Source organism: Sprattus sprattus, assembly GCF_963457725.1.
Source record: "Sprattus sprattus genome assembly, chromosome: 8".
NCBI lineage: Eukaryota > Metazoa > Chordata > Actinopteri > Clupeiformes > Clupeidae > Sprattus > Sprattus sprattus.
Window position 1 is genome coordinate 10,515,808 of NC_137927.1, and position 9,241 is coordinate 10,525,048.

Here is a 9,241-nt window from a genome sequence, read left to right on the forward strand (position 1 = left end):
GAGCTGTAGAAAAGTCTATAATCGTTGACCTCAGATTCGGAAGGATCTGAAGAGATACTGCATGTAGGAATGGTCTCAGATCCCGTGCCATGTGTTCACTTACCTCATCACGCATTATAGGAGAAGACTCAGAGCTATTATCTTGGCAAATGGAGGCTGCACAAAACATTACATTAAGGGGTGCCAATAATTGTGGCACACATGTTTTGGGGGAAAATATTTATTTAATATCAATGTTTTTTTCTCTTTTAATAATTTTACTTCAATGAAAAGGTAAGATTTTTGTGTATTTTTCGAGTGAAAGACTGAGAGGATAAACAGCAAAGACATATTTTTTCATAGCCTGTTTTGCTTTTATTCACTAGGAGTGCCAATAATTGTGGAGGGCACTGTAGGTAAGATGCCATCCTATAACAATGATCACTGACCATAAAAACTGTATGTACAAGAGTAGCCTGGTAGCTAATTGGTGGGAATTATGCAAATGAACTCCCTGACTCTGTCTTGATGTATATTTTTCATCAGAAAAAGCCACAGATGTGACATTCAAGGACCTGCTGGTGTTCTGGACAGGCATGCATTCAGTGCCCTGTCTTGGGTTCCCAGGGGAGCCAGACATTGAGTTTTATGAGCAGGAGGGTACCTCACGGATACCATATGCCTACACCTAATCACTGAGTCTCTTTCTGCCCAGAGGTGTGGAAGAGGAGGAGATGAATGCACTTCTTACCCAAGCTATGGAGCTAATGAGTCGTCTGGTTTTGGGAGGGTTTAAGGCCCCATAGACTAGTTCAAAGGAAAACAGAATGTTGATATTAAGCATTGGTTGGTGATTTTCAAAATTCATTTCTACAGTCAACACTCTAAAAGTTCTCAATAGTTTAATACTGAAATGTACAAAAACATTATAAAATATACGCCTGGACTTTTGTCTGTGTTTTGAGTTTTGAGTTTGTGTTTACGATTGTTTTGGTCACACCACATACTGAATGTGAATTCTGACCAGAAGTTTAGCAGTGAAAACCATTGTGTTGACATCTTTCTGCATTGCAATTTGGAATCCATTTTTTGATCTTTTGAGTTGAGTAGACCAATGGAAAGTGTGCTGTCACTGGCCAGGCCATGGGCTGTTAGCATGCTTTTCTGATAAAACATACATTCTGTTTTGAGTTTGGGATAAACACGTAGGCTGTGTTGTGGTATTAGATGGTCGTATTAAGCCTAATCGTTATCGCAAAATCGGGTATCATATCAGCATTCCAGTATGTAGGCCTTTGTCTAGCCTCTGCGCTCAGTCCGTATCGCGAACGCGCCCACGTTTCCATTCAGTCAGCTGGTCAGCAACTATGAGGAAGTTTTCCAGATTCCTGAAGATAGACTGATTTGACGTTTAGTCTGCTGTTATTTTCCACTTTTCATTGAAATAATGCCAATGTGATTGAATGAGACATAGTCTGTCGCAGTAAAGAAGTGAAAGAAAACCTATTCCATAAATTCCTTAGCCCCGTCCTTTTGGGGGACTCGGTAGGATTATGGCAGTCAACGAGAATTCGCTCCGGAAAATGCTGGCAAAAGTGAGTTACGATTTGTTACATTTCTTCGGTGTAATTCAATCTACATATGTGGTTTATCTGTGCATTGCTTCGGAGCAAATAATACTTTTCCGTGGTGACGCCGTCAGTGAGGAAGCTAACTACTTTCAAATGTGTGATGGATGCAAACAAACATGTTGATCTATGTGCTAAGCTAACGTTACATGTAGCTTGTGTCGTTTTTGTTATGTCAAGAGCTACTATGTTGAGACTGTTCGTCTTGTCTATGGCACAATGTGTTACTCCATGCTGTATACCCAACTGACAAATACAATTACTTCTGTCCACTTGTAAACAGTAGCATCTGTTTTTCAGATTATTTCCCAGAGATCACGTCCCTGAAGTATGACATAGTGGTGTTTTTTTCTCTTTCTTTCTTTACACAGGGCTACAAATACAGGGATCTGACAATGCGGGAAATCATTAATGTCATAACTCCGTACAAGGATCTCAAGCCTGTTATGGATTCATATGGTATGATGGACACTTGGGTGTTAAGGTGTACACGTTTGAGAATGTATGTCATACTACAGTCCTAATTAGTTTTAGCAGCATACAAGTGTCACACGCAAGTAATATTTAAACATAATAATTATGATAAACCTACATGTTAAACTCCACCATGTCATTGTGTAAGCTGTATGGTGTCATAGAATGTTAGAGTTAGAGAAACTAGTTTGTAGTGTATTTTGATCTCCGTGTTCTTCTGTAAAGTATAGAAAGAAAGTAATAACACTAGTGGATCATTCTGTGCACAGGAGTTTAACTCAACTTTTCTGGTCTCACTTTCCCTCAGTGTTTAATGATGGCTCCAGCAAGGAATTGATGAGCCTGGCAGGGACCGTGCCCGTCAATTACAGAGGTAAGAACAAGTGGCATCTGTTATACAGAGACATGCGCACATTGTCTTAAAAGCATTTTTCTTTTTTGGTTGGTTGGTTGGTTGGTTATTGATCACGTTGTGTAGCTTTAATAGATCCAGTGGCAACGTAGAGAGCCTTTTAGCACTAAGAGTGATATTTATCCAAGTTAAAGATTAGCTGGTTTTGTCCTTAAAGCCTGTTGCAACATTCATTGTATATGGGATGTGTTTTTGGCGTTTACAATTAAGGTCAGACCAAATATATCACTAGACACAACAGAGAGGCAAGTGGTGTTCTTATCCTCGATGGGAAAGGTCCCAAATTTAGTTGGAAAGTTATAATCTAGCTCTAGCAAATAAGATGTGAGCTGTGATAAAATGTGAGCTGCTTGTACAAACTTTAAAAAAAAATCTATAGCACAGGTTGCAAATTGTCCCTCTGTATTTCCATAGTCCTTTGTTACATATCTAACATGACTCCATTATTGTTCTTTCAAAAGTGTGCAAATGTGCCCCTTTGCAATATTAATAATTTGCTGGTTTTGTCCTTCAAGCTTATTGTATCATTCATGGTCAGGTTGTTTTTAGTTTGCAGTTTAGATCAGACAAAATACTACTGTAGACAGAGAGGCCAACATCTTTGTTTGGGAAGCTATAATCCAGTAAATAAATGCATGCATGCACTTGCAAAAATATAAACGTGTTTCCACGTGGATGGTAGACTATAGGACAAGTGGCAAATTGTATTTTCATAGTCCTTTGTTACATGTCCAATCTGACTCCATTATTGTTCTCTCAGAAGTGTGCAAATGTGCCCTCTGCATCTGTGCGTTACTAAGGAATTAATGTTTTTTTTTCTCTACTGATGTTCTCTGTAGGGAATACCTACAACATCCCCATCTGTGTGTGGCTGCTGGACACCTACCCCTATAATCCCCCCATCTGCTTTGTGAGGCCCACCAGTACCATGATGATCAAGACCGGGAAGCATGTCGATGCCAATGGCAAAGTCTATCTGCCTTACCTGCACAAATGGAAACCTGTGAGTCCAGAGCAACCTTGCTGTTTGCTGGTCAAATGTGCTTCCTGTGGCGTCCTTTTGTCATTTTGCTAACCTGACTTGTCTTGTGAGGTTATTGTCTTGTGAGTTTGATAGTGCATGGATACCGGGCAAAGCCCTACTGTTCATTGTCATCCTTTGACTGTAATGTTTTACAGCGTTGTTTTTCTGTAGCTCTAAAATGCCATTCTAGTGAATTGAGCCAGACACACTTATGTGACACTAATGGCTGCATCCCTCTCTGGTTCCTCACATCTTCTGTTTTCTCACCCAACGACTTATAAATCATATCATAATATGTGCTCTGAATGTGGTGTGCACCTTTTGACTGGGTTTTGATGACTGTTCTGTTGGCATTAGCTGATCCTGTGCGTGTGTGTTGTTCACTAACCTCATATCTGGTTCTCTTCACTCTCTCGGTGCTGTCAGCCCCAGTCAGACTTGCTAAACCTAATCCAGGTGATGGTTTTGGTGTTTGGGGAGGAGCCACCTGTCTTTTCGCGACCCACCCCACAAACACCATACCCAGCCTTCCAGACAGCAGGCCCAACTAGCAGTGAGTTACAAATAACAACCGCACAAGACTCAAATTGGTCCCAAGGCAACACTCCCTGCTGGGGAGTGACTTCTCAATGATACAGTTATAATCTTACTGCAATACAAACATACTTCTGAACCAACTGATATGTGAATGACCGATGGAGACAGGCTATTTGAAATCTAGCTATGTTAGTCACTTCAGTTTGCTGCTGTACTTTACTTTTATTATCACTGATTCACTCTCAAGCACTGTATACTCTAACTTACTAACTGAATTACAGTTGGACACACTTACCACATACCACATGACATTCAAAGTTAAATATTTGAAACTGCCCCCCGGGTGAATCATCATAAACACACTGTAGAATCATTGTATAACCCATTTGAACTTGAGCTAATTTTTTCTTGCTATTTGGTTATGTTGGCGTTTGCATAACCAGTTTGTTGGTTAAACCTTTTATGTTCTAGCTGCTTTTATGCCTGGCCCATCTGCTGCCTATGGCCCTCCACGCTCACCCAACCTCAGGTGTGATTTTTGTTACCCTAACCTTCCCTAAAGTTCCCTTAAAATTCAGTGCCAGTTAATGCCAACTCACCACAGGGTACAGGTTTTTCTGTACTGAAAGGCTTAGAATCTGCAATATTGGGTAAACCTTGGTAGAATAGCCTTTTTGTAATGGAAACCGCTTTCTTGATGCACAACATACTGTATTCTTTTTGGTTTTGATCGAGCAGTTTCCAGGGATACCCCTATCCTGCCACCGGCACCTACCCTGCCAGCCCCGGTCCAGGGCACTTCACCCCCCCAGCTCCCACTGTCGCTGCAGGTAGGGGCTTGCTCACTGGTCGTTTCAGTATGACCCCTGGATTTTTCATTCAGCATTCAAAGTCTGTCAACTGTAAGAAATTTGGCGACTAATGCCTTGCTTGTGCTTGTGCTTGTGCTTGTGCTTGTGCTTATGCTTATTCTGTGTGTGTGTGTGCGTGTGTATATGTGTGTGTATTTGTGTGTGTTCAGGCCCTGGTCGTGATGCCACCATTGGTGAGGACACCATCAGGGCGTCCCTGGTGTCGGCGGTGAGTGATAAACTGCGCTGGAGGATGAAAGAAGAGATGGACTGCGCCCAGGCTGAGCTTGATGCTCTTAAGAAGACAGAGGAGGACTTGAAGAGAGGACATCAGAAGCTGGAGGACATGATAACCAGAATTGGACAAGAGATGGTAAGAGAGAGACAGAGAAAAAGAGACAGATTGTGTGTGTGTGTGTGTGTGTGTGTGTGTGTGTGTGTGTGTGTGTGTGTGTGTGTGTGTGTGTGTGTGTGTGTGTGTCTGGTTGCAGATCTGCTCCAAAACATGTACTGAAGTGTGTACATCCAGGGCCTGGAAGGTCAGCCTAACAGGAGCCACTGCCATTTGCATCGTTTTTTACGCAAGATCGAAATGTATCTAACATAAGGAGTTCTTACTTTTACAAAGCCTCGCCTAGGGGAGATAATTCTGAGTCCTGTGTTGTTGTTGATGAGTTTGGATCGTGATGGTGGGTGGGTGTACCTTGAGGCCTCCTCACTTGGGTGTGTGTTCACATATGTGTCTCTTGCCTTCAGACGGATGTGGACAGAAACATTGAGCTCCTCGAGCAGAAGGACGATGAGATGAAAGCGACGCTGGAGAAGATGGACAACCAGTCTGAGAAGAACGACATTGATGACGTCATCGTTCCCACAGCACCCCTCTACAGGCAGATACTGAACCTTTATGCAGAGGAGAATGCCATCGAAGACACCATCTTCTACCTGGGAGAAGCCCTCCGCAGAGGGGTCATAGATCTGGAGGTCTTTCTTAAGGTGAGTAAGCATCACCCAACAGCTGTGATGACACTGTTACGCAAGTTACTTCAACCACAGTAAATACTCTTCACCTGCAGACTTGTTGTTTTGCTAGTTTCTAAATATATTGCTGGTTGTTGATGTGCGTTAGGGCCATTGTAGGTGAAAATATCATGAAGCCGGGGTAAGGGGATAATCTTGCAAATTTATGACTCTATAATCTAAGAGAATACGAAAATATATTTTTTTGTCTTTCGACTTCTAATCTCAGACATTCAGAAGTTATTTTTCTCTGAATATTATCCCCCTTCTCCAGTTTTTTTATTTTTTTGTTGTACCTTCATTGGTTCTTACACAAGGTCGTAGTTTCTAAATTAGGTTTGTGGAGTAAAAACTAATTAGGCAACATTAAGGCAAAGTTGAAGCCTGTTCATTTCTTGCCTTATGTTACATTGAACACTTCTTGTTTCCCCAGCTTTGTACCCATCCTCAATGCCTTCCCTTCCCCGCTCCATAATGTCTTCCACTGTCCCAAACACTTATTTCATCGCCCTTTCCCTTACCTTTCGTAGCCCTTCAGCCCTTCCACTCTAGCGACTATATTTTTTTAATGAATGTTGTTATTTGCTAATTTATTTACTAATGCAGATGCTGTTGTTGTTTGTTTACAGCATGTCCGGATTCTCTCTCGTAAACAATTCCAACTACGGGCTCTAATGCAGAAAGCTCGAAAAACTGCTGGCCTAAGTGAGCTCTACTGAGCACTAAATCACTGCCCACATAAATCACACACACACACACCAATATACACTAATGCATATCGACAATTAGAACTGAAACTGGATTGAGGGTTTGTATGCCTCATGCTTACCTTCACTGTAAGTGTAATGGATCTTAGATACTCTCACGCATTGAAGAGGGAAACCGCCGTCTACATAAGCCAAGTGATGGAGTGCCCAAAGTGATCACTTCAGTTGAAATATCATTTCCCATATTGGAGGGGTCTATCAGTCAGAGAAGGGAAGTGTTACTGGCAGACACCCTCAAAATGTTCGACATTGAAATGCTCTATACTACATTTTTGTATGTAGGCCCACACAATACAATCTATAGTTGGCATGTGATGTACAGATACAGCTACGTATTTTGCATTGCTGTAATATTCTAACGCACTTTTTGTAATGCTGAGCTGACTTTGGAAAAGTGTGTGTGTGTGTGTGAGAGGGAGAGAGGGAGGGGGAGAGAGAGAGAGACTGTAAGTGGGAAAGAGTGAATTGTTTGTTGTCCTCTCTTATGTCTGACAAAACCAAATCTAGTTCAAATGAAGGACCAATTTTATTTCATTTTCTTATCTTTTCTTGTTTGACACTTTATAGAAATCTGTTTACATAGTAAACATTGTAGGATTAATATAAATATTCCCTGAAGTCAGCCTTATTTTTAAAGGGAAAGTTATTTTTTTAAACATATCCAATCCAGTTGACAAAACGGTTACATGTTGAGATGTATATTCATGTCATCTTAAGTATTTTACTCAGTTTGAGAAAGCACTTAAACTAATACAAGATTCAAAACAGTATGTAAATGAATGACTCACTAACTGTGACCTCTTTATCTGTACACTCCTAATGAATTTGCACAGTGAGCTTGGCATCCAGTCATAATTATGATTTATAACTGTGTAATACTGGTTAATGTGTGGGGAAATTCTCATGGTATTGAATTGTTTTTTTATGCTTAAGACTATTATGGTACATATCATTTTAATATAATCTCAGTTTTCATACTTTTGTAACAAACCTAAATGCACTATCAGTATGCAGTGAATATGTTTTTGAATTTAAGCTTTTCTTTACTGTGTATACTTAAATTAATACAGTGCCACTGCCTAAGTGCCTATATACTCTGCTTAGTCTTTTCATTAAAATCGTATTAACATTATCTTTGGTGGTGTCTGATGGCAATTCTTGGTTAACCTGTTCTGTCTGACGAGCCCCCAATTATGTTAGGTGAAAATTCACACTCAAGTTGATAACAGACTCCAGAGTTGTGTATAAGTGTCGTTTTATTCAATATGCATATCGGGCTCACTCATGTCTTGGCAAACAAGAGAGAAGCACGGGCTCACCCCCCATCCTGGAGGACGAGAGAGAGCCCTGGCTCACTCCCAGACTGCAGCAGATGAGAGAGAAGCAAAGTTACATTTAGGTAAGGTTTACATAGGTTGAAGTTAGCGATTCTCAGAGTTTCAAATTTCTCTATCAATATCTATTCTTAAAAATTTCACCATAATGACAGTTATAATATATGGGGCCGTATTCACAAAGCCTTTTATCTTACCACTAGGAGTGCTCCTAACTCGCGCTAAAACCTTTTACGTAGGAGTAATTTCTTAAAAGTGATTCACAACGGCTCTGAGACCTACTCATACTAAGGATAATACCAACTCCTAAGCTTAAGATAAAAACTCCGTTGCTATGGATGACGTCGCTTCTCATGCACGAGTTTAGAAGGGGTGAGGACGGTAATTGGTTGTTGACAGGCTCTCTCATTAAAAACTCATTCGTGACGTCTCTCTAACAATCCCACTATATCGACTGAAAATAAGAGAATAACCTAGGCTTCAAATTAGGTCATATTAAATAGTTATGGACAGTGCAGTTAGCAGAATGCACACGCATGATGACAAGTTTGTGCATCCAACGGGAATGACACTTTGCACGTTAAGAGAAAGAGAAATATAAAGCGATCAATATAAAATATGGCAATTGCATGTAATCAAGGCAGTAATAATTAAAGCACCCAGCAAACTGTTAGGATATTATATTTCCAGCCCTTGACCACTTCAAATATCAGCACATACGGCCCTTCAAGCCCTCCAATCTTAATTGATCAAAGCGAAACAAACGTGAACCGTAGCCTAGGCGAAAGCCTACTGGTCCCAGGACCAATAGCCACTGTCACCCCAGCGGCATCCAGCTGGTAAGTTCTCAAAAACCTGCGACCGCTCTACGTTGAAATGCACGAGTCATCGGTACATCCAGGCCACGGTGGACGAATTATTGTAATGTGTGTCCCGTCACTGGACATTCCTGCGATCGCCATGGAATTTACTTTGATCTTGTGTAATTGGCGATTGTCCAAAGGCAACTGGATAAACTGTTGGATGATGTGGGGTCTACAGTGCGTTGATAGTTTGATGAATTAAACGGCTGACTGATGATTCCCAGTGTCATCATTTGCGTTTTCCCGAAGCCTGTTATCTTTATGTTTCCAAACATTTTACTTCGGGACACATCGTTGTTTAAAGGCGTCATTGCATCCCGCGCTAATTCTACGACAATATTAATACCTTCAC

General features: G+C 41.0%; 1 protein-coding gene across 1 annotated transcript; it reads left to right on the forward strand.

The window, feature by feature from the left end:
- Positions 1-1,435: 1,435 nt before the first annotated feature.
- LOC308368760 (tumor susceptibility gene 101 protein-like) lies at positions 1,436-7,580 on the forward strand. Its single transcript, XM_080843017.1, has 10 exons — positions 1,436-1,574; positions 1,979-2,066; positions 2,389-2,454; positions 3,333-3,496; positions 3,944-4,070; positions 4,526-4,583; positions 4,793-4,884; positions 5,076-5,278; positions 5,662-5,901; positions 6,555-7,580. Exons 1-10 carry the CDS (start codon positions 1,533-1,535, stop codon positions 6,642-6,644), a joined length of 1,170 nt encoding a protein of 389 aa, XP_080699143.1. The 5' UTR covers positions 1,436-1,532; the 3' UTR covers positions 6,645-7,580.
- The last annotated feature ends 1,661 nt before the right edge of the window (positions 7,581-9,241 follow it).

Coding starts and splice junctions, on each gene's coding strand:
- LOC308368760 (XM_080843017.1), top strand. CDS start 1,533: ATGGCAGTCAACGAGAATTCGCTCCGGAAAATGCTGGCAAAA. Junction 2,455..3,332: donor CGTGCCCGTCAATTACAGAG/GTAAGAACAAGT, acceptor TGTTCTCTGTAG/GGAATACCTACAACATCCCC. Junction 5,279..5,661: donor CCAGAATTGGACAAGAGATG/GTAAGAGAGAGA, acceptor TCTTGCCTTCAG/ACGGATGTGGACAGAAACAT.